General features: G+C 24.7%; 1 protein-coding gene and 1 long non-coding RNA gene across 3 annotated transcripts in view; one reads left to right on the forward strand and one right to left on the reverse strand.

Moving 5' to 3' along the window:
* Nucleotides 1-101: 101 nt before the first annotated feature.
* The window catches only part of LOC108003368 (protein kibra), a 39720-nt gene continuing 18640 nt past the window's right edge, over nt 102-21181 (forward strand). Inside the window, exons 1-4 of one of the 2 annotated variants that reach the window (XM_062073830.1) lie at nt 1053-1195; nt 1806-1946; nt 10584-10693; nt 11170-11264. In XM_062073830.1, coding sequence (XP_061929814.1) covers nt 1819-1946; nt 10584-10693; nt 11170-11264 — 333 coding nt within the window. In that variant the 5' untranslated portion in view covers nt 1053-1195; nt 1806-1818. Of the gene's footprint in view, nt 1196-1805; nt 1947-10583; nt 10694-11169; nt 11265-21181 lie in introns of both variants that reach the window. The other variant, XM_062073831.1, reaches the window with a different exon arrangement.
* LOC108003394 (uncharacterized) lies at nt 16627-19285 on the reverse strand. Its single transcript, XR_003698962.2, has 2 exons — nt 18589-19285; nt 16627-17854 (listed from the first exon to the last, which is right to left on the reverse strand). It is a non-coding gene; the product is annotated as an uncharacterized LOC108003394 (long non-coding RNA).

Consider the following 21181-nt stretch of genomic DNA (forward strand, 5'->3'; position numbering starts at 1 on the left):
GAGAGAAAGAGAGAAGAAGAAAGAGAATATGAAACTGGGAAGGGATTACGTTCGGTTCTCATCGATGTACGTGTTAAGGCGAAGAGGAAGAGAGAGTGAGTGAGAAGCATTGCCAAGCGCACACGGTATGAACGTTCAGTGGCATGTTTCAAACACTCAACATGCTTGTAGTTGGCGCGAGGTTGTAATATCGTTGAAATGAAAGAGTAGTTTGCGCGTATTCTTTGCACTTGAAACAACGGACTTGACAAAGTGTGCAATTCTTACGAAGCCATGTTTAATTCGACATATGAACAAGCAAAAGTGTCTTGCAGTAATCGTAACAGTGTCCTGCTGTGTAAGTAAAAACGGAATGAAATAACGTGGGGAACATAAGGTGAATTCTAATATTCTTTCAAAGAAACGTCGCATTGATTCGCAGTGCCTTTTACAAATGACGAAAACAAAGTTTAATGGAAGAAGAAAAAGGGAGCATAGTGAAATGTAAGTATGCGACAGTACCGGCATTAGTGTGCATTTCTTAAAGCGGGTCGCAGCCGCAGATGCTGCCCTGTCTCTACTCTCAGAAAGTCCTTTCTGCTACTCGAAAAGGAGAACAACGTGATTCCTACATGCCGGAACAATTTACCAGTTTTTGTCTTTAAATTTATCAATGGAATCTACATCTGAATTATATTTGCAAATGTTTGGTATTTATGTATCAGAATAATGTTATAAATATATTTAAAGTGAACCTACTTTTTGATAGTGTAAAAGTATTATAATTGCGTGAGAACAATAAAAATCGAAAAATGATGTAAAAAAAACATTACACGTGATATGTAAAATCAAGGTCGAGATAAATAGAGGATAAGAGTGTAAATAAAAGTGCTCTATAAGTGAGATGACAAGAACAGTGAAAGTGTTTTTCTTTTACTAAATTTTTTTAGTGGTGTGAAGAAAGTAATTTAAAAAATTTTGTGCTTTTTTTTCCTGCTATACGAAGTGACAGTGCGCAATTTAAAGAAAAAAGTGTTACAATAATGTAACGAGCATTTATATATGTTCCCATACAAATGTAGAACCATAGTATCGTCTCAAGACAAGATATCAACAGTGGACTTTTCTTTGACGGCCAGCTATGTTAACGGTGGAATTCCGCTCGAGAGGAATCTGAAGGCGGGGACTCTGACGTCACTCCGCTCATGATAATGAGGTATTCATGATGGCGGATTAGTATATGAAGAAAAGAAAGAGAGAGAATGCGCGCGTATGTGATATATGATGTGTATGTGTGTGCGCGCGTGTATAAGCGACAAGGTATGCTACTATTATATATAGTATTATATATATTATATATATTATATATATTATATGAATGTACATATATATATATATATATATATATATATATATATATATATATATATATATATACATGTGACGTTTCCTTCTCTCTCTCTCTCTCTCTGTCACACACACACACACACCACACACATTCTTTCCTTCTCTGTCTTTTTCTTTTTTCTCTTTCTTTTTGATGGAATGTATATGTGCGTGTGTACGTATATTATGCATGTGTGCGTAGTGGTATGCAATACATCCTTTCTATCTCCATTCTACTGTATATTGATATATCAGTGTGTATTACTATTGTGTGTCTTCTCTTTACCAATGTTCGAATGTTTCTCTTTGTCTATCTTACATGGCTATCTTTCTTTCTCTTTCATCAATACAGCGTGTATGTGGCACGGGGAGTATGTGCTCGCGCGCACAGATATGTGCCTGTCGACTGGTCGGTGATAGAGAGTTTTGGATGGATTTAGAGCGCAGTGAAATATGCCAAGGAGACGGAATGGGGAGATACCGCTTCCGGAAGGGTGGGACGTCGCACAAGATTTTGATGGAAAAGTGTATTTCATCGATCATAACACAAGAAAAACAACGTGGATCGATCCTAGAGACAGGTACGCCATTTTCTATGTATATGTTATATGCATGCGTACACGTGCTAAAATAGCGAGTGTACATATATGAAATTATATGTGCTTTATGCATTTGCTTTATTTTATTTAAAGATCATATTTTTTACGAATTTATACATAGCGAACGAAATTTTTTATTTTAATAATTAACATATATAATTCATAGATACATATAAATAGGAACGTGAAATATTTTTTATTTTTGAAATTATATTGCCCTTATGTGAGTGCCCCTTAAGTTTCTTAAATGTGTGTATCAACTATGTGTATGCGTATATTCATACACCGAGGACTCGCCGCGCCCGCATTCCAGTCGCCAGGGCCGCCGCGTTCTCGATGAAAAACTTGAGAAATCTGGTGATCATGGTCGCATGCGAAAATAAAACTATTATTCATTTCAGCATTTTGATGATAAAATTCCATTTTAATAATTATTATATTTTTAATTCATAGCAATTATTGCAATTAAAAACAAAATTTCTTACATTGAATCTGATAATAAATTTTTACTATTATAGTATAAAATTTATTTATTTTCGTATAAATAAATTTATTTTTTTATATAAATGAATATATAAAAACGTATATATATAATTTGACATTATTTTTTTATTATTATTTTATTATTACGATATAAAATTTATTTTTGTATAAATACATTTATTTTTTTATATAAATATATAAAATTTAATAAATATTATAAATTTTATAAATTTAATAAATTTAATAAAAATTTAATAAAAATGTATATAATTTGAACATTTTTCTTTTAATTGATTAATCTTAATACTAATTATTAAATACTAATTAATACATGTGGTATAATAATTTACAGATTGAATTATATTTGAATCAATTTCTTTAATTAATTTCTCAATTATTTATTCGATATTGGAATGTAATATTAATATTCTTAATATACAAAATTATATAAAATATTTTTTTTTGATTTTGTCAAAATAACGAATAAATAAGTAAAGTTTTAGTCTCATAATTGATCCAGCAAATAATGCTTATTATCGAGCAAAAAGCTAAAATCTTGTTATAAAACTGGCTTACATAGCATAGTGTTCCACGTGTTCACGTAGTTTAGATTAATATGTATACGTGTAATCGCAAAGCGATGTGATGTAAGTGGAACCATCTTACGGGGTTAACCGGTATATGTATGTATTATATATGTATCTACTACATGCAACTGACCCGTACCTAAAAATAGACTTTGGTACAAGGGTATTATTCTTCTGATTTTGATGTTGCTATTAAGCATCAATCTCGTTATGCATATTTTTTTTTTCATTTGATTTTTTTTTCTTTCGAAATAATATACATATCTATTTGATGATACTTATAAAAAATTTTATATAGAAATTTTATAAAATATTGTGTAAGAAATTAAAATATGTTATTTGAAAATATATTTTAGATATATAAAATATTACATTTTATATATATATATATATATATATATATATATATATATGAATAATAATGTATTAATAATTGAATTAAATATTAAATTTTGTTACGAAGATATTGTTTACATATTTATAAATCGCAATAAATAATTCATAATTAATTACACAATATTTAATATTTAAATAATTTCTTGTTTAATCAATTTAAAATATAATTAATATCATCAGTGTTTGACTTTATATCTTTTATATCTATATATAAAAATAATACAAATTAAAAATTATACATATATTTTATATTTTAAATATCACTGATATAAAATCAATATTTGTTCATTCAAATTATCGTTCGAAAATTTGAGCACAAGTTACACGATTTACGTTTGCTGCTGTTTTCGTTTGCACATTTGGCACGCGAACAACAGAACTCGGTGTACGATTATTTCGTATACTGGCGACTTTCGCGTTCCTCGAAATCTCGAAATTTCGTTCTCTGAAATTATTTAGTTCCTCTCACTGCCTCTCAGCTCTGATTCTTTTTCGAATCGAACTCGCGTTCATTTCATTCGTCCAGTTTTCCCACTTCCTTACGCACTGCAATGTGGTGTAGCATTTGCTCGACATCTGTGTTTAGGAAAATTCTTTCGATCTCTTGCGCGCGCGCATGCCCACAACTGCTCTCTCTGCCCCTCTTCCTCTCCCTCACATTCTTTTGGTTGGAATTCGATGTCGAGCAGATGCTAGCCATTTGTATATACATATAATATTATTTCGTGAATTTATGATTATGATTATTTATGATTAGTATGCGATTGTTTATAGATTTATAAGTATATAATTGATTTTTTAAATTCTTTTTTGAAATTCGATTGTTGAATATGATCTTAATTATTTGATTACATTTATATAAAATGAAACAAATTATTTTTTTATACGAGGATTATAATATTCATGAAAAAAAGAGACAGCAATTGTTTCTCGGCTGTATTGTGCAATATTTCTAATTTAAAAAAATATTAATGTACTATATTTTTTCAAAAATAATAATTTGGATTTTGAAAAATTATTCTAAGCAAAAGTTGTAAAATATTTAGAAAGGCAGATTGTATTAAAATTTTTGAAATTTTATATTCATTATACAAAGAAACATTAAGAAAATAGTGTTTATTTTTCTCAGTTTTATCTTATGCTATTATAAATAAATTAATAGAAATAAAATAGTTTGAAATAAATTTTTTATCTTTCTTAATTAAAGAAGAAAAAATATTTGTTTTAACGAATTTATAAAAATATTGATTAATGATGAATATTGCAATGAAATTGAATTTGACAAATTTTTCTGATATAATTTACGAAGTTGTCATTGTGGTGCAAAGAAATAAAGGGACGGACAGCGTGATATTGCATATACATATGCGTGACCAAAGCCATGGCACGAATTACGAGGCTGTGTTCCCAAACTTGGAAATTCGAGACATTCCTAGGCTGTGACACATCCACGTACAGAGAATGAAGGCAAGGAGATTCCTGTAAGCTGAGTACCATTATTTTCTTCTTGGAATTTTTACGCTCGAACACGTTTCAAAACGACTCGGCAACTCGACCGTCTCGCCATCAACGCAAACAGTCATTATGTCGTTAGAAATATTTTCAACTATCATTCGTAATCACAATTTATATGCTTAACCGGCCTCTACGTGACCGATCGTAGAATATTTTTCTTGCCCGTCGCAATTAAATGCTTTCAATTCGTTTTTGTATATTTTCATCAACTAGATTAATTATCTTTTACTATCGCTTATTATTTATTCTGATAAACTTTTAACACTAAAACTTTTTAAATCTAAATGAACTAACGAAAAATATGTTAATATATATATAATATATATAATATAATAATATAATAAATTTTTTTCAAAATAAAATATTGAAAAATTCATTTTAGAAATATATCATGTATACGATCATTCAACTCTAATATTGAAGCAAAAATCAGTGAAGTAACAAATATTTCATTTAAAAAAGATAGAAGAATTCAGATAAGAAATTATTAGTGATTACAATGTTTAGAATTACAGTGTTTTAAATAAATTTTTTTGCACATATATGCATATATAGACTCATTCAATTATTTTTTTTTTCATTAGATTTAACGATATAATAATATTTTAATAAAATTATAAACGATTTTAATGGTCACTTAACATTTTTTTTTTGATTGTTTATTTTCACTTAAAATAAAATGAAAATAAGTATAAAATATAAAATATTAGATTATAGAATAAATATTCAAAGTTATAGCATATACATAATATAATTATATACAAATAAATATCATCATAGTGTTTAATTAAAAACATTAAACCAGATTGTTTGTCTCATTTTTTTTTATATAAAAGCTTATGATATTCAGTTAATAATAAATCAATTCGAATTAATTTATAAAAATAGGTTGAACAGATAACAATACGAAAATGTGATCGATATTCGATAGTACCCGTTAATATTCAAATAATGCTCTTGCTAGGTATCGAAGCTAGATATATAGTCGAAGAACAATACTTACGCAATTTACATACCCATGTATATATGTTTGTACATAATTGACATTATATTTAGGACTGTGTGTTTCATCTAGTCAAATAATAAAAAAAATATACAAAAACGAAATAAATAATCACATCTGCTTTCCAATACTCTTAAACAGAAGCGAAACTGATGAAATTTAATGATTGAATAATTTTCATTCTAATTTACGTTTCTTTTTATTTTAGAAATAGATATCATATTTTTATTGACATAAAATATTCAGATTTGATAACATTTTTAATTTTAATTCCGATTCTTTTTATATTTATATTTTTAGAGATATGTAACTATAACATTAGCTTCTGATAAGAATCTTATTTATTATTTTAACTATATCTACATAACTGTGAGAATGAAAAATTAAATTTAATATCGATAATATCAAAGTATATTTTAAATTTTTTTAATGCTTTTTTTTCCGTTGATTTTTTAACTGAAATTTAATTAGATGAAATTAAATGAAATAAATATTAATAATAGGAAAATAATAAGGAATATTTAATCAAATTCTTTTTTTATTTCTTTTTTTTTCTGATAAAATACAAAACTTTGAACTTTAATTGAGTTATATTGATATTAAATTTCGATTTTTTTATCATAAATGATCGATTTTAGTCTCATTTTTTTCAATTTTTAAATTTTTATTATTAATAAATTATAAAATGAAAAGATTAATATTAAAAATAAAATATTTGTTGTATATTATAATTCTTTCATTTTGACATAATTATTTTGCTAAAAAATATTTAGATATTTAAAAAATGAATATTTGATGATATACAAAATTAAAGAAATACGAATCTAATCTTTTTAATTTTTGTGTAGTTATTTTTTATATTAGAAATCTTTATTATCATTTGACAAGTTCATTTCATTTGATATCATCATCGTAGATTAAAAATGCCTGATATACATAGTATATTGCGGGATATTTCTTCTTTTCAACTAACAACAAGATAAACGTATACATGAGATATATGTATATCAGTATTTTATTAAATGTTACTAATAAATTAATATCTTATATATATCTAATAAATAAATGGAGATTATAATTCCTATCCTACGAAAAATTAGAAAAAAATTTTGTACTTCAATATAATTTATTATATTAGTATTTTTTATCATAAATGAAATGAAATTATATTTTTTTTTTAATGAAAGCTTAAAATTTTTTTATGTAAATTGATTCTTTAAATTATTTAATGTAAAATAGATCTAAAGTAAATTAATTTTATATATATTACATGTTATACGTAATTCTTTTTATATATAAAATATTAAATTAAAATATTGTATTTTTTTTTTATTCTCATTTACTTTGAAACAAGATATTCTATTTCCTTTTCGTATAGATATTATTTAAAAGAATTGAAGAATCGAATTCAATAATCAATCTATAGTAATATAATGTTTTCATCAGTTCGCCATTCTATTTCATGAGTTTGCAATACATCTAGTATAATTGAAACAGACGTGATAGTAATAGTTATTTTATGCTTCCTGTCGTTGTCATGACTTCTGTTGTAATTTCCCTTGGTAAACATCACTTCTCAGCTTCCTTCGTAGAAGATTAGTAGTCAGGTGAATGTATCATAAACGCAGCCTTTGAAATTTCTAACAAGTGGTATGTTGATAGTGTAGCGTTACATTAGCGATATACATGTTTATTGTCTCGATGTAACAATACCATATTGTCATTGATGATATGTTCATTTTTTTGTGTTTTATAACGATGCAAAAAAAGGATATTTATTGTTATATAAAGAGATATTTCATTGTCAAAAATAAAATCTATATTGCATTTTTCTCTTTTTGTTATGATATATCATATATTAGGATAAAAAGCTTACATAAGTTCATAAATTCTGTGTTATATCGAAATATTATGTTTTAATATTGTAAGTTATTAACGCGTAATTTTTTCTATAATGTAAATGATGATAAGATGACAAATTGAAAAAATGTATTTGAAAAAATGAATTATATTTTATTCAGATAAAAAAATTATCATCTATTTTCATAATAATATTTTATTTAAATCGATAATATTTTATCTAGAATCGATAATTTTAATGTTGAAATATTTATAAATTTTGTCAATATAAACTTTCTAACTATTTATTATTACTGATTTACTTCATAAAGAAAATCGTAAACTTGTAAGAAAGGATTTTATTATTATTATTGCACTTTGCAGATTGTATGTAGCATAATTATCGATGCAGAATTGTATTTATGCAATTTTTAACATTTGATTTGTCCCAAAGTTAAGTTTCCTTTTTCTTAGATTGCCGTTTCTGTTACGTCTCCAATGTCGTCCTCCCCTTCAACTGGCTCCTTCCTCTCTTGTCCACGTTATTCCTTCGTCATGATGTACATTCTTGACCCTCCTTCTTCCTCCTTCGTATTGTAGGACATGCCGCGGTAAGGCCAAGGGCACATTAAAACGTGAATCACGCGGCGGAAAAGGAATTAAGAAATTGTCATTGAAATTCTCAATCGTCAATTAATATTTTCAAAGTTTTTATATTATTTACCATGATTTCTTGTTGTTTAGTATGTGTACAATTTTCTAAGTACTTAAGTACTTCATTTCATGTTGTGATATATTGTAATATTGTAGCAAAAACAAAAGTTTCGAAAAAACTTTAGCTTGTTTTTTTTATTATTTTCATTTTATAACAATTAATATAATGATAATAAATAAATGTATTGAAAAGATAAATAGTTAAATTTACAAATTCATTTTAATGAAAATAACTTACATTATATATACTTACGATCACAATCCATATAAAAATAAAAATGTTTGTATGTAGAAATAATAAAGAAATATATAATGCAAATTATTTTTTTACATATTAATGAATAAGAATTATATTGGATATGTGTGCAAAAATAATATTTAAATAAAAAATTGTTATTAAATAAAGAAAATCGTTTTTATATATGGAATAAATAAGAATATGTTAATAATTATTCATGAGTTATTTAATTTATTATTTAAATCGTATATTATATTTTTAAATTTGAAATAAATTTGAAATAAATCTTGATTCTTCATGTCACAAAAATCATAAGCTAAAATTATAAATAACAATTATTTTCAAAGCATAAAAAAAAATTTTTTATCGTCAAAGAATAAAAAACAATTTGTTAATAAAATCTTTTTAATATTGCAAATTTTCCATTATTATTTGTTATATATATATATTATATTTTCCACTATTATATGTTCCATTATTAATGATAAAATATTACGCTTTTTGAAATTTTTAAAAAATTGTATCTATATAAAAATTATTGTAAAAAAACAATTATTTAAATGTAGTACAATTTTTAGTTTTTAAATATTTTTACGTTAATGACAGATATACATACATACTTAAATATATTATATGTATATACATGATTTAATATGAAATAAACAACATCATTGTTCACACGCTATCATGATATTAAATGTAGAAAGTATGCATATGATAAAAATAAAAAAATTTCAAGGCAACGAAATTATTGTGGTATTAGCAAAGAAATATAATAGAAACGAATTAATAGTTATAGTATTAAAAATTAAGTAATAGTAATAGTAATATTCATTTTGAGTGAAGGACAGAAAAAATTCGATGATAAAAAAAAATTACTCAAACATGTGCAATCTCTCTTTCTTTCTCTTGCCAGCATTGTAATATATACTTGTTGGTATTCGCATTCTTGTGCCGATTACCGATTCCATTTCACTTTCGACACGATAAACTCGAGTTGGTCGCTGGCCTCTGGAGGTCAGATTATTTTGTATGCAAGATATAATCTCGTTGTGCGTATACATATATATAAAAATATAACAGCATTTGGTCCAAGTAATTTTTTATTTAATATTATTATTAGTTATTATTTAGTATATTTAGTAGTTAATGCTATTTTTTTAATTAATTATCTAATTAATTGCTATTGTCTAATTATTGATGGGATTTTCAGAACAGAAAAAGAAAATAATTAATTAAAAAAGAAGAATAAAGAAAAAATATTTTAAAGGCAAAAATTTTAAAAATCGATAATTTAATAACGTATATAATATGGAGAACTACAAGTTCAATTTTATGGTTTTTCGATATTAAATAAATTTTTTAAATTAAGGTTAGTTTTTATTGATGAATTCCTTTGTGAAGCCTTCGAAATCTTTTTGGATTACATCATAGTCTTGTCTCGTCGGTATTTCTTGATGCCATTGTCATTAAAATATGAAAACAATCGTTATCGATATAAAGATACAATCAATGCACAATAAATGTAAAAATATATATATTTAATAATATAAATTAGAAACAAATATGTCATTATTTTAATGATTCACAAAAAAGGGAAAAATATTTCAAGGAAAAAAATTTAAATATAAATTAAAAAGTCAAGTTAAAAGTTGATTTATTTTAAAATTAGAATCAGATAATCTATTTATTTATAAATATTAAAATTTGCTATAAATAAATTTAAAAAAATTTCTAATAATGATGAGATTTCGCATTGAATGTTTTAAATATTTATATTTAATTGTGAATTAAATATTTATATTAAATGTGAATTAAAGATTTTTTTTTTTTTTTAATTGCAGATTTACAAAACCTCAAACATTTGCAGACTGTATCGGAAACGAACTTCCACTTGGATGGGAGGAAGCTTATGACAAACACGTGGGTGCATATTATATTAATCATGTCAATCGTGAGTATTGTATCAAAAATATTTCTTTGTTCAATTACACCAAATTATATTAAAAATTGTAAATTTAAAAAGATTTTTTTTTTATCATTATATGATCAAATAATTCGATTCGACATTATATTTATAATATAGATAAATTAACTTATAATATAAATCCATTGTTATAATATTGTATTAAATAATTATATTAAATATTGTATTAAATAATTTTTTTATTGATATGCAAAAAATTTGAAAAAAAGTATATTTTTGAATATTTATATATATATATATATATATATATATATATATATATATAATAAATTTAATTTCTCATAAATCAAAAAAATTTTATCTTTATGCTATATGAAATATAGCATAAAAGAAATAATGCAATTATAAGAATAAAATTATCGTTATAGAAATTTAAGATATATTTTTAATTTTTCATTTCTTTCATTTATTTTATTTTATGTAATTAAATAAAAAAATTTCAGAGACGACTCAACTCGAAGATCCAAGGCAAGAATGGCGAGCCATTCAGGAAGCCATGCTTCGAGAATATCTTCAGACGGCACAAGACGTACTCGAGGTAAGTTTTGAAAAAATTTTTCACATGATAATTTTTTTTTTTATCATTCTTAAATATGTCTGAATCGTCTATGGAAATGGATATTTAATAGAAATGTCAATTCCTTTAATATAGTTCAAGTTAAAACCATTAATTATACATATAGTAAAATATGATACTTTATCGAGTGATACATTCTAGGAAAATTGATACGTTCGTGAAGAACAATATTGTAAATCGAAATGCCTGAGATATTATTATATTCGAATTGGCATTTAATTTAACTTTGGCTCGTATGTAAAAAATAAACTTAAGCAAAATTAACTTCTTCATTTAGAAGTAAATTATATTATTATATCGTCTACTTATTTATGGAAAGAAAATTACGTATTCATGTAGAATTGAGAAGTTTTTTCTTAAGAAAGATTAGAAAATGTTATACATATTTTCAACAGTAGAAATCAAATCCAGATGTTTTTCTGTTACGAAACAGAAATTCCTTACTAGTCCTTGTCCATTCTAAAAATAACAGTTGAAAAATAATTGATCACTTGTTACATTTTAATCAATATAATATAATATAATATGTGTATAACTAGTATAAGTTTATGTTGATATATTTAAAATTTTTTTAATGTTCTCAAAATTTGTAAATATTGGAACTTCTATATAATTCTGACTTCAATTCATTTGAATATTGCAAAAATTTTCAATTACTCGTGTATTAATTTTTATTACGATGAAAAATTAACGAGATAGTAACATGATGAATACTGCAATATTTATTGCATTTTTTGTCCCTCCAATTCTTATGTCGATAACCTCCGTTAGTTGAGATTATGAACAACGAGGGAACGATAAACTTTTAAACGAGGGGTGGTAGAATCTCTACACAGGAAGTTATTTCGTGAGAAATCATGTTACTTCCGGTCACTAACTGTTTCCTCTCATCTGTTTGTATTAATATTTGTCGCTAGATTATACAATTAACAATGAATTAAATAATTTTTTTTCTCGAATCATGTCGAATTGTGTTTTGAATATTATTTTTGATTATGAAATTTATAGATTGTTATTATACTACTGTAATGAATAGTAATAATTAATGAATAATAAATTAATGCATTTTATCTTGAAAAAAATGTAAAAATCTTAAGAGAATAAAATTGAATATATGATTAGTTAAAAAAAGATTAGTTATTTAAAAATGTTAGGAAATACATTTTGACAATATTTTATTTTAATCTATTAGCAGAAGTGAATTTCCATAATGCCAAATATGCAAAATTTTTGCTGCCACTGCGAATATTTTATATTGGTTTTGGAACTTATACTATATTTAGTTCTTTTTCAATTTCAATTTATATTTCATTCTTTTTCTCTTTTATATTTTTATTATAATCTTCATGCAATAAATCATGATATAGGATAATTTCTAACTCTTTTTAATAAATCATTCTTTTTAAATCAAACAATTCTATATAATTTATAGTTTAGCAAAATTTTTTCACATTGCTAGGAAGAAACGCACAAAGATCAGTTTACATTATCCGCATAAATGTGAAGCAGTAGTGATGTGATTCCATTCGAATAAACACTATTATACGCGGTTCATAATACATGTTTATTTTTAGGAATAAATCAAGGTTCGAGAGAATATTAGTGAAATGTATATTAAAGTGAAGTACTACAAATCTGTAGACAAGTTTAAAATATTTAATATGTAACGAATCTATAATATTTTTTTATATCATAAAAATATTATAAAAATGATTTAAAAATTATAAAAGATTTCTATTTGTATTTCTATATTATCAATTATATAAAAATTGTAAAATTTTCTATATAAATAATCATATATATAAAAGTATATAAGACTGTGGCGATCCTCCAAAAGCTATTTTACGATTTCTTCGGGGTTCGCGAATCCATCGGAAACATTGATATCATAGATAGATGATATGGTATAGATATATAGTATAGATGATATTTGCAGATGAATTTTCTGCAGGGGGGCGTGAAAAGGAAAGAAAGATGGCTTTTCACGTGGAACAGGTCAGGAAGAGAGAGAATGTCGATGTACGGTATATTTATTTCGGTCGAAATACTGTTCGCGTGATGTCATCGTCGATTTTCAAGATTGGCTCGCGGCTTGATTCTAGTTTCGAGATTGTCTGTAGATTTTTGAAATGAAATGACAACGTAATTTGAGGAATTCGTCTCATAGATTAAAGAATAGCTTGTCTCGCGTTTCTTATTTTTTTTATTTTTTTTTTTCTTCATTAAAATATATGTACATAATATGCATATATTTTTATAAAGTATTTTATGATGTAAAGAAGAAGAGAAACGTGAAAAGATTCTACGTGAAAAAGATTAATCATGATACACATGCAAAATAAAATTTTTTCATTTGAAATTTTCAAATTTGAAGAATTGTCAAATAAATAATGAATTTTGTTAATTTTCAATCAAAAATTTAAAATTATAAAAAAAAAGTTTACGATTTATCAGTATAGATTTCGCAATAATAAATTTTTATCACTATTAATTCTTAATCGCTTAAAAGATTAAGAAAATTAAGTTATATAATTTATATTTCAATATATATATTTTATATAATAATATTTTGAATGACGAGTGTATTAAGGTCATAAAAATAATTTTTATTCAATTATATTTTTTCAATATTATTTCAATTATATTTATTATATTTATTTTTTTGAAATTATATTTATAAATATTAGGTTGTAAATTTTTTTTTCTTTTTCTATTATATAAATTTCTTATATTTTATATGCAAATAACTTAAAAAACAAATAACATAATGAAAATAACTTTTTGCTCAATTTAATATTAAATAAAAATTAGAAAATAATTAGAAAAATAATATCGCGTAAAATTAATTTCTTTAATAATTATAAAAGTATAAATTGCATAAAGAACGTGGTTCAAATGTTAAAGAATCGAGAAATTGCGAAAAACTTCCGGTCGGAAGTTGTCGTTCTCCGGTAGTCGTTCCGCCACGATACGTAATTCATGTGTCAGGGCAAAAGGTAATCGATCGTCGAGACACGTGTTTCATGAGGATTCGTCATAAGGCTTCGTTCCTTGGAAATTTCACGCATTAGGTAAATAGATACGCACGTTGCATGTAAGTAATATGCTATCACAAGTATATGCCATTGGCTTGGCTGGAACTTGCATTCCAGCATAAATAGTTCTCTCTTTTGCTCCTTCTATTGCATTTTTACGCATTTTCTTTTATTGTCTTTCTCTCTGTCACAATTTTCATATAAAAATTTGTCGAGGATCATTTGTTGCCATTTGCATTATTAGCCTGTGCATATATAACATCAATTATTAACGTTTATATATCTCTAATTATCTAGTGCAGTACAAGCCATCGATTGTGGATGGAGATTTTGCTTTTTTAACGTTTTTATTTTGCAATAGAATGAAATAAGTAAAATTTTACTTATATATAATTATAAGGATATAAAAATTTGACTATATTTATTGTTAGAAATTACATAAGTATTATATTTGCAATGAGTTGCTTTTTGATTAAAATTGCAATTAATTAGCATTGGTGTTTCTCGTATATAAAGTATATGTATATAACAAGACTTTAAAATAATTTATATTATATTCAAGTTCATATCATATGAATTAAAATTATAAAACAAATTTTTTTTCAAAATTTTGATTCATTATGTGACGGAATTTTAATAAACAATTTCCGTAATATTTTTAAGTGATAATTTTTATAACTCAATAATGAAACTAAAAAATATCAATGACATCATATGACATAATCTTTAGAAATTTCGAAAGTTTTATACAGAGAAATTTAAAAAAGATCATGAAGATTAATGTGGTAGTTTATTGAAAGATTGGATGATCGGTATTTTTTAATTTGTGATCCAATAAAGACCAATTAAATCAAATTTTATAATAATTCTCTATTATTTATTAATAAATTGCAACAGCAAATTTGAAATTCAATTTCAATTCTAAAAAATTTCTAAAAAAATTATTTAAAATAAATTGTTATAATTTTTTATTTTTATTAGTACTAGTACTAATTGACTAATTGACTATTAATTGACTAATAATTGTTACTTGAACATTCAAAAAATAAACACTAAAAAAACACTAAAATAGAATTTTGTTTTAATATAATTATATTAATATATAATATATAATTATAATATAATAATTGGTAATAATTATAAATATATTGAAATATATATATAGTAAATAAAATATTTTTGAAGAAAATTATATATTTATATATTCTTGGATTTTCTACATGTGTGTGTATGTGTGCGCGCGCGCGCGCGCGTGTGTGTGTAAAAATCATAATCGAGATAGACAACAGAAAAAACTAGGATGTACGTTAATACTTCCGCTAACGCTTTTTAAATAATTTTAAATAATTGATCTAACTGGGTTAGTGTTCTTTACGATATTTAATTAATTAGTTGAGTAGATTTAAAATAAAATGAGTATAGATTTTTTATGTAATTTAAAAAAAGTATGTCATAAAGAATATAAAAATACAAATTAAAAACTAAAAATTTGGTTTGATTTTAAAAGGTGAATAGAAAGAACAGAAAAGCGAGAAAAAAGAATAATAAAAATTTATGTAAAAATAAATAAATAATTAATAGATTAATAGATTAAACTAATTATTATTAATAATTATTGGTAGAATGAATTAAAATTATAAATTTATTTAAATAATCATAATTTATTTGATTATTAACTAAAGAAAAAAGAAAAAATCATTGTGAAAAATTAAACTTTCAAAAGTTTGAATGTAAATTGCATAATATAGATTACTCATCTTTTCTTCGTTCTCTGTTGATTCATTGCGTTTAATATTTTTCTTAATCTTTTCATATGCTCTCTAGTAGTATGCTCTGCTAGTTTCTTTCTTCTTCTATAATGTCTCATAATTCAGAAAATGTGCAAATGGAATTTTAATTGACATTTATTTTTATTCACTCAATTCTCGTATCGCTCGTCGCGTCTTGTCGTTTCGCATGAACAGATACAAAATTGATTATAATATCATTAGAAGATAACTTGTGAATCTATTGATGATTTAAATTAATAATATAAAGAATTCAAAAGAAATATTATTCAAATTGTTTCGAATTTCCATATGATTAAAATTTTTGAGATTAAATTTCAAAAATTTAATCAACAAATTTTTGGAAATGTTGCAAATCACTTAGAAATAATTATTTTCATTGATTTTATTTTATTTATACAACGTACAAAACTTTAATTTTTTATTCTTATCAAATATTTTTTATTGTATAAAAATAATTTTAGATAAAGAAATTGGAATTGGGATTAAATTTATAATCAATTAAAGAAAAATTTTTTTTTTTATTAAAATATCAAGACTATAATTCAATTATATATTTTATTTTTCGAATTATGTAGTGCATTAATTTAATACATTATGTTTCTGTTTTCATTGATTCATATAACTGGAGAACAGATGTTCATACATTATATATAATATACATATAAAATAACATTCGACATTAGTTCATAATATTTAAAAACTCATAAATTTGTTAATTTCTGCAGTTTGAAACTTTGTTAAATTTGAAAATTTTATTTTTAAAAAATAAGGAATTTTACTCTATAATCAAACTAGATTTCTCATGATGATTATCACTGATCAATATATTCAATATATTCTTGTTCACATTAATCTATGCAAAATAAAAAGTATCATCATTCCTAGTAAATAAGAACAATTAGCCGGCGTCTGATTGTTAATTTTAAAGTATATTAACAAGTTTAATGTTCCAAAGCAATGTTGGCTTTATTTAGTTATGCAAGCACAAGTTTATTTGTCGAAAAAATATATATATCGAATACTGAAATATATGACATATATTTTTGCTCGAAATATTATATACTTACTATATATATATATATATATACATAACAAACGTATTTCGCCAAGGACATTCTTTTACATCTGCATATGCGTCATAACGGTTTCGTAGTTATTGACATCATCATGGGTATACTTAGTAAAACCAAATTCCGATCATTTTTTTTAAATTAATTTCTAAATTTATTTAAAATTTGTTTAAAAAATTTTTTTATGTAAATATGTAAAAAAAACGAATTCTATATAAAAGTATCTATAAGTGGAATATCATTAAAATGATGTTACATAACCTGTATTATCTTGGACATCGTTCGAACGTATATCATCGAATTTCTTCTTTACTTGAGGACGTATACGATGTATATACATATATCTAGATTTTTAAGAAATACTTTTTTCTTCAAAATCGACTTTAATAATCATATGAGATTATATGGTTACGATGTAATTTGATGTAGCGTGGGTCGGCTTTAGGACGACGATATCTTGGCAAACGGACAAGCAGACAAGCGAACGAAGCAAAGCAGGCAAGCTTGCCACGAGAGATTGGAATGTCTCCCGTCCGTTCGAATCCTGTCCCCCTCCTCACTTTTCCTCCACTCCTTCCCCCTGTGGCTCCGTGCCTGTAGTGGCCGCTGCCAGTGACTTCCTCTCTCCTCCCCCGCTCCGTTCTTTCTCTGTTCATCTAATGTTATATTCTTATTTCGCTGGATCCCAGTGTGCAAGGTAGCGACGAGTAGTAAGAAAGAGAAAAATAGTCAAAGAACGACGAAAGGAACTGCTAGTGATGGGCTTAACTTATCGTTAGTGGTCGTTCTCATAGTTTTCAAACTATTTGACGCTTCGCAATTTACACGACATGCTCGCGGTTAGAATTTATGCATGGTTATTTTATTTTAAAGTATATTAAAATAGTTATTTATAATATTATTTTTTAAGATATAACTTTTTTATCTGAATTATTTAGAATTATTTAGAACTTAGAATTTAAATTATATGGAATTATTTCTTGATTGAATGATTTTTAGATTTTTGTAAATTCAATATACACAATTATGATTTTAATCTATTATAAATTTATCATAAAATGATGTTTATATAAACATAAAAAGTTGTATTTTTTAAATAAAAATAGGAGAAATATGAAAGAATTTGTCTTGAGATTTGATTTTAGGATCTCTAATTAGCAATTATATGTCAAGATGTCTTTTAATCTATTCCTCATTATTTCGCTTCTATATTGTCTATAAAAATTTCAATTAAATTCAGATAATAATAAGTGTGTTATAAATCCAAAAAATTCATTCAACTTGTGAATATCATTAATAGAATAGATAGAAGAAAAGAAAAATAAATCATGAATAGTATAATCTAGTATGGAAAAAAATATATATTCAAGGATATTGATAAAATATATACTTTTTTTAAGTTTGAATGTATCTTGAAGAAAAGATGCCAGTTCTCTCAAGTCTACAGCCTATTCTCTCTCAGGCTCGGCTCTGGATATTCCGTTCTCGGTTGCTTCTTTCATTCTGTCTCCCTCTATCTGTATACTTCTATCTTTCTTTTTTTTTCTCTGTTCCTGTGCGAATGCGACCCTTTTGGCGTAGTGGCTACCGGTATTACGCTCGTAGGGCCCCCAGGCGGTCCACGAACGGATTCACGAAGAGCTACGAGGACTCCCGAGGGTGTACGATCGTGTGCACGAGCGGATGTGCTACTGTCCTTCGATACTCTGGATGATACCCCCGTGATGCTGCGAATCGACTATACCGTTTATTCTTTTGCGCGCGAAAGAAATAGGATGACCAAGAAACACAGAATATTATCGTTATATAGCAATGTGGCTTGGATTTTGCATTTTTATTTTTGTTTTTATTATGTTTTATGTAACACATTATTCCAAATGTATGTATTACATGTGTTACATATATTCACCAACTTCAAATTCACTGCATAATATACATATTTATCTACAAACAAACACAAAACAATTTATTTCTTGTTTAAAGAATAGTAAGCAGAAGATTTTGGATAATATTCTCAAATATGGACGTGACATAGTAATTTGGAAGTAAAGAAAAATAAGGAGAGCAATCATCATTGTGATGTTGCTCGCCATTTGCCGACGCAGCTTTTCACATTCCTTAGCCTCTCTTCCAGGGGCAAACAATGTTAACTACCACGCGAAGAGATGAGATTCCATCTTTACCATGCGATACATAAATAGGCCGACGCTTTTACTCGGCGACCAGATATACATATGTACGTGCGTTATTATTCCTTTTTGTAACTGATTATTTTTAGACACTCATTGGAATTTCACGCTTCTTTTTTTTTTCTTTTACTTTTACTTCATCTTTTTTTTCTTGTATTTTTTTTTTGAATCTCATTGTTTATTTTGATAATCATATTTGAGATCGATTTTACAGATTTATAATATAAAATATAAATTTTTTTTAATGAAATTGAATAATTGTATAAAAATATAGAAAAAATATCGAAATAATTGTAGAATTTTACATATTATAACATCTATATATGCTATATACTATCAAAACAAAAAAAAAATCGAGAAAAATTAAAAAGAATTTTCATTTTTATTTTTTCTCCTTTATTCTTGATAATTTATTATGCTATGACAAAAACAAGTTCGAAATGTTCCGGGATTGATTCTAAAAATAATATACTCGCGAGATATCTAATCAAGTCATTTAAACAAACTACAATGTTATTAAGTGACTTTAATATCGGAAATTTTTCACGTTTTATACAAGAAGCTGAAAAAATTAATTCTTGATACTTGTAATTATCATTAAAGATGTTACTTATCAAATTTAGGGATTAGTTAGTTGCTATAGAATAAAAGGCAAAATAAAAGATAAGAAATTTTTGACAAAAAAATTGTTATAACAATTGAAAGTTTGTAGAAATTGTTTTAAATTATATTAATTTATCAATATATATTATAATTTTGTCATTTTTTTTACACTTATAAAATATGTTTGCAATATATTGACTTCTTTAATCGAACATTTTAGTAATTAACATTAAAATTAATTTCAATCAAAATTTTATTATATTTAACTTTAAATATTATATTTAATATTTAATAAAAAATATATTAAATTAAATTAATATTATATTAAATTTATAATATTTTACTTTTTATTATTTTATAAAAAATATAATTTTTAGCCAAACATATACAATTATATTAAAAATTGATGGAATTGCACTCGACAACTTGCATTTTTTTCCTTGAATGTGTATGTGTTTTGAACTATAGAAACAAGTTTGACTCACAAAATGATTGTCTTTTATCAATACAGGAATGCATGAAGATTAATTGTCAGAAACTTATCATGGCTTGATAATTAAAAGCTAAATGACGTATCCCAGATTCCGATCTTGACTACTGGTTATCATAATTTCTTTAAAAAAAAAATTATTTCTCCCTCATCGCAATCTCTCAAGGATTTAAAATTTAATCATCAATTGTATTTTATCATTTCTCATTTAAAAATATTTTTAAATTGTTTAATCTATAAACGAATATTTCCTTTATAAACGAAAGAAAATAATATTTACTCGGAATTCCAATAATAATGCATTTTAATCAATTGTTATAATTTTTTTCTCGAACTATTATCTAAATTGTTGAATGTGTTAATGTTATCATCGAATTTTTTTAATTCATGAAAAGTTACAGACAATGCAAGAATTTTTCGTAAATTTACAAGATCGTCTCTTATCATTTCCAATGAATCACAGCAAGTTGTAAATATTCACGTAAAACATCATTTCGCTATTGTCGCGATGAATATTACATTTCTTCATCAACAGTGGTTAATTTAATAATATTTCCTAATTTTCTTTCTTTTTTTTTTTTTTTTGAAGCTTTATTTTATTACTAAAAAAAGAATTCAACCAGAGAAAATTAAAAAAATTTATTATAAATACTATAAATGAAATTCTTTTCAAATTCTTTAAATTATTTTGTTATGATATA

The sequence above is a fragment of the Apis cerana genome, linkage group LG4 (assembly GCF_029169275.1).
Source record: "Apis cerana isolate GH-2021 linkage group LG4, AcerK_1.0, whole genome shotgun sequence".
In the NCBI taxonomy this organism is placed as follows: domain Eukaryota; kingdom Metazoa; phylum Arthropoda; class Insecta; order Hymenoptera; family Apidae; genus Apis; species Apis cerana.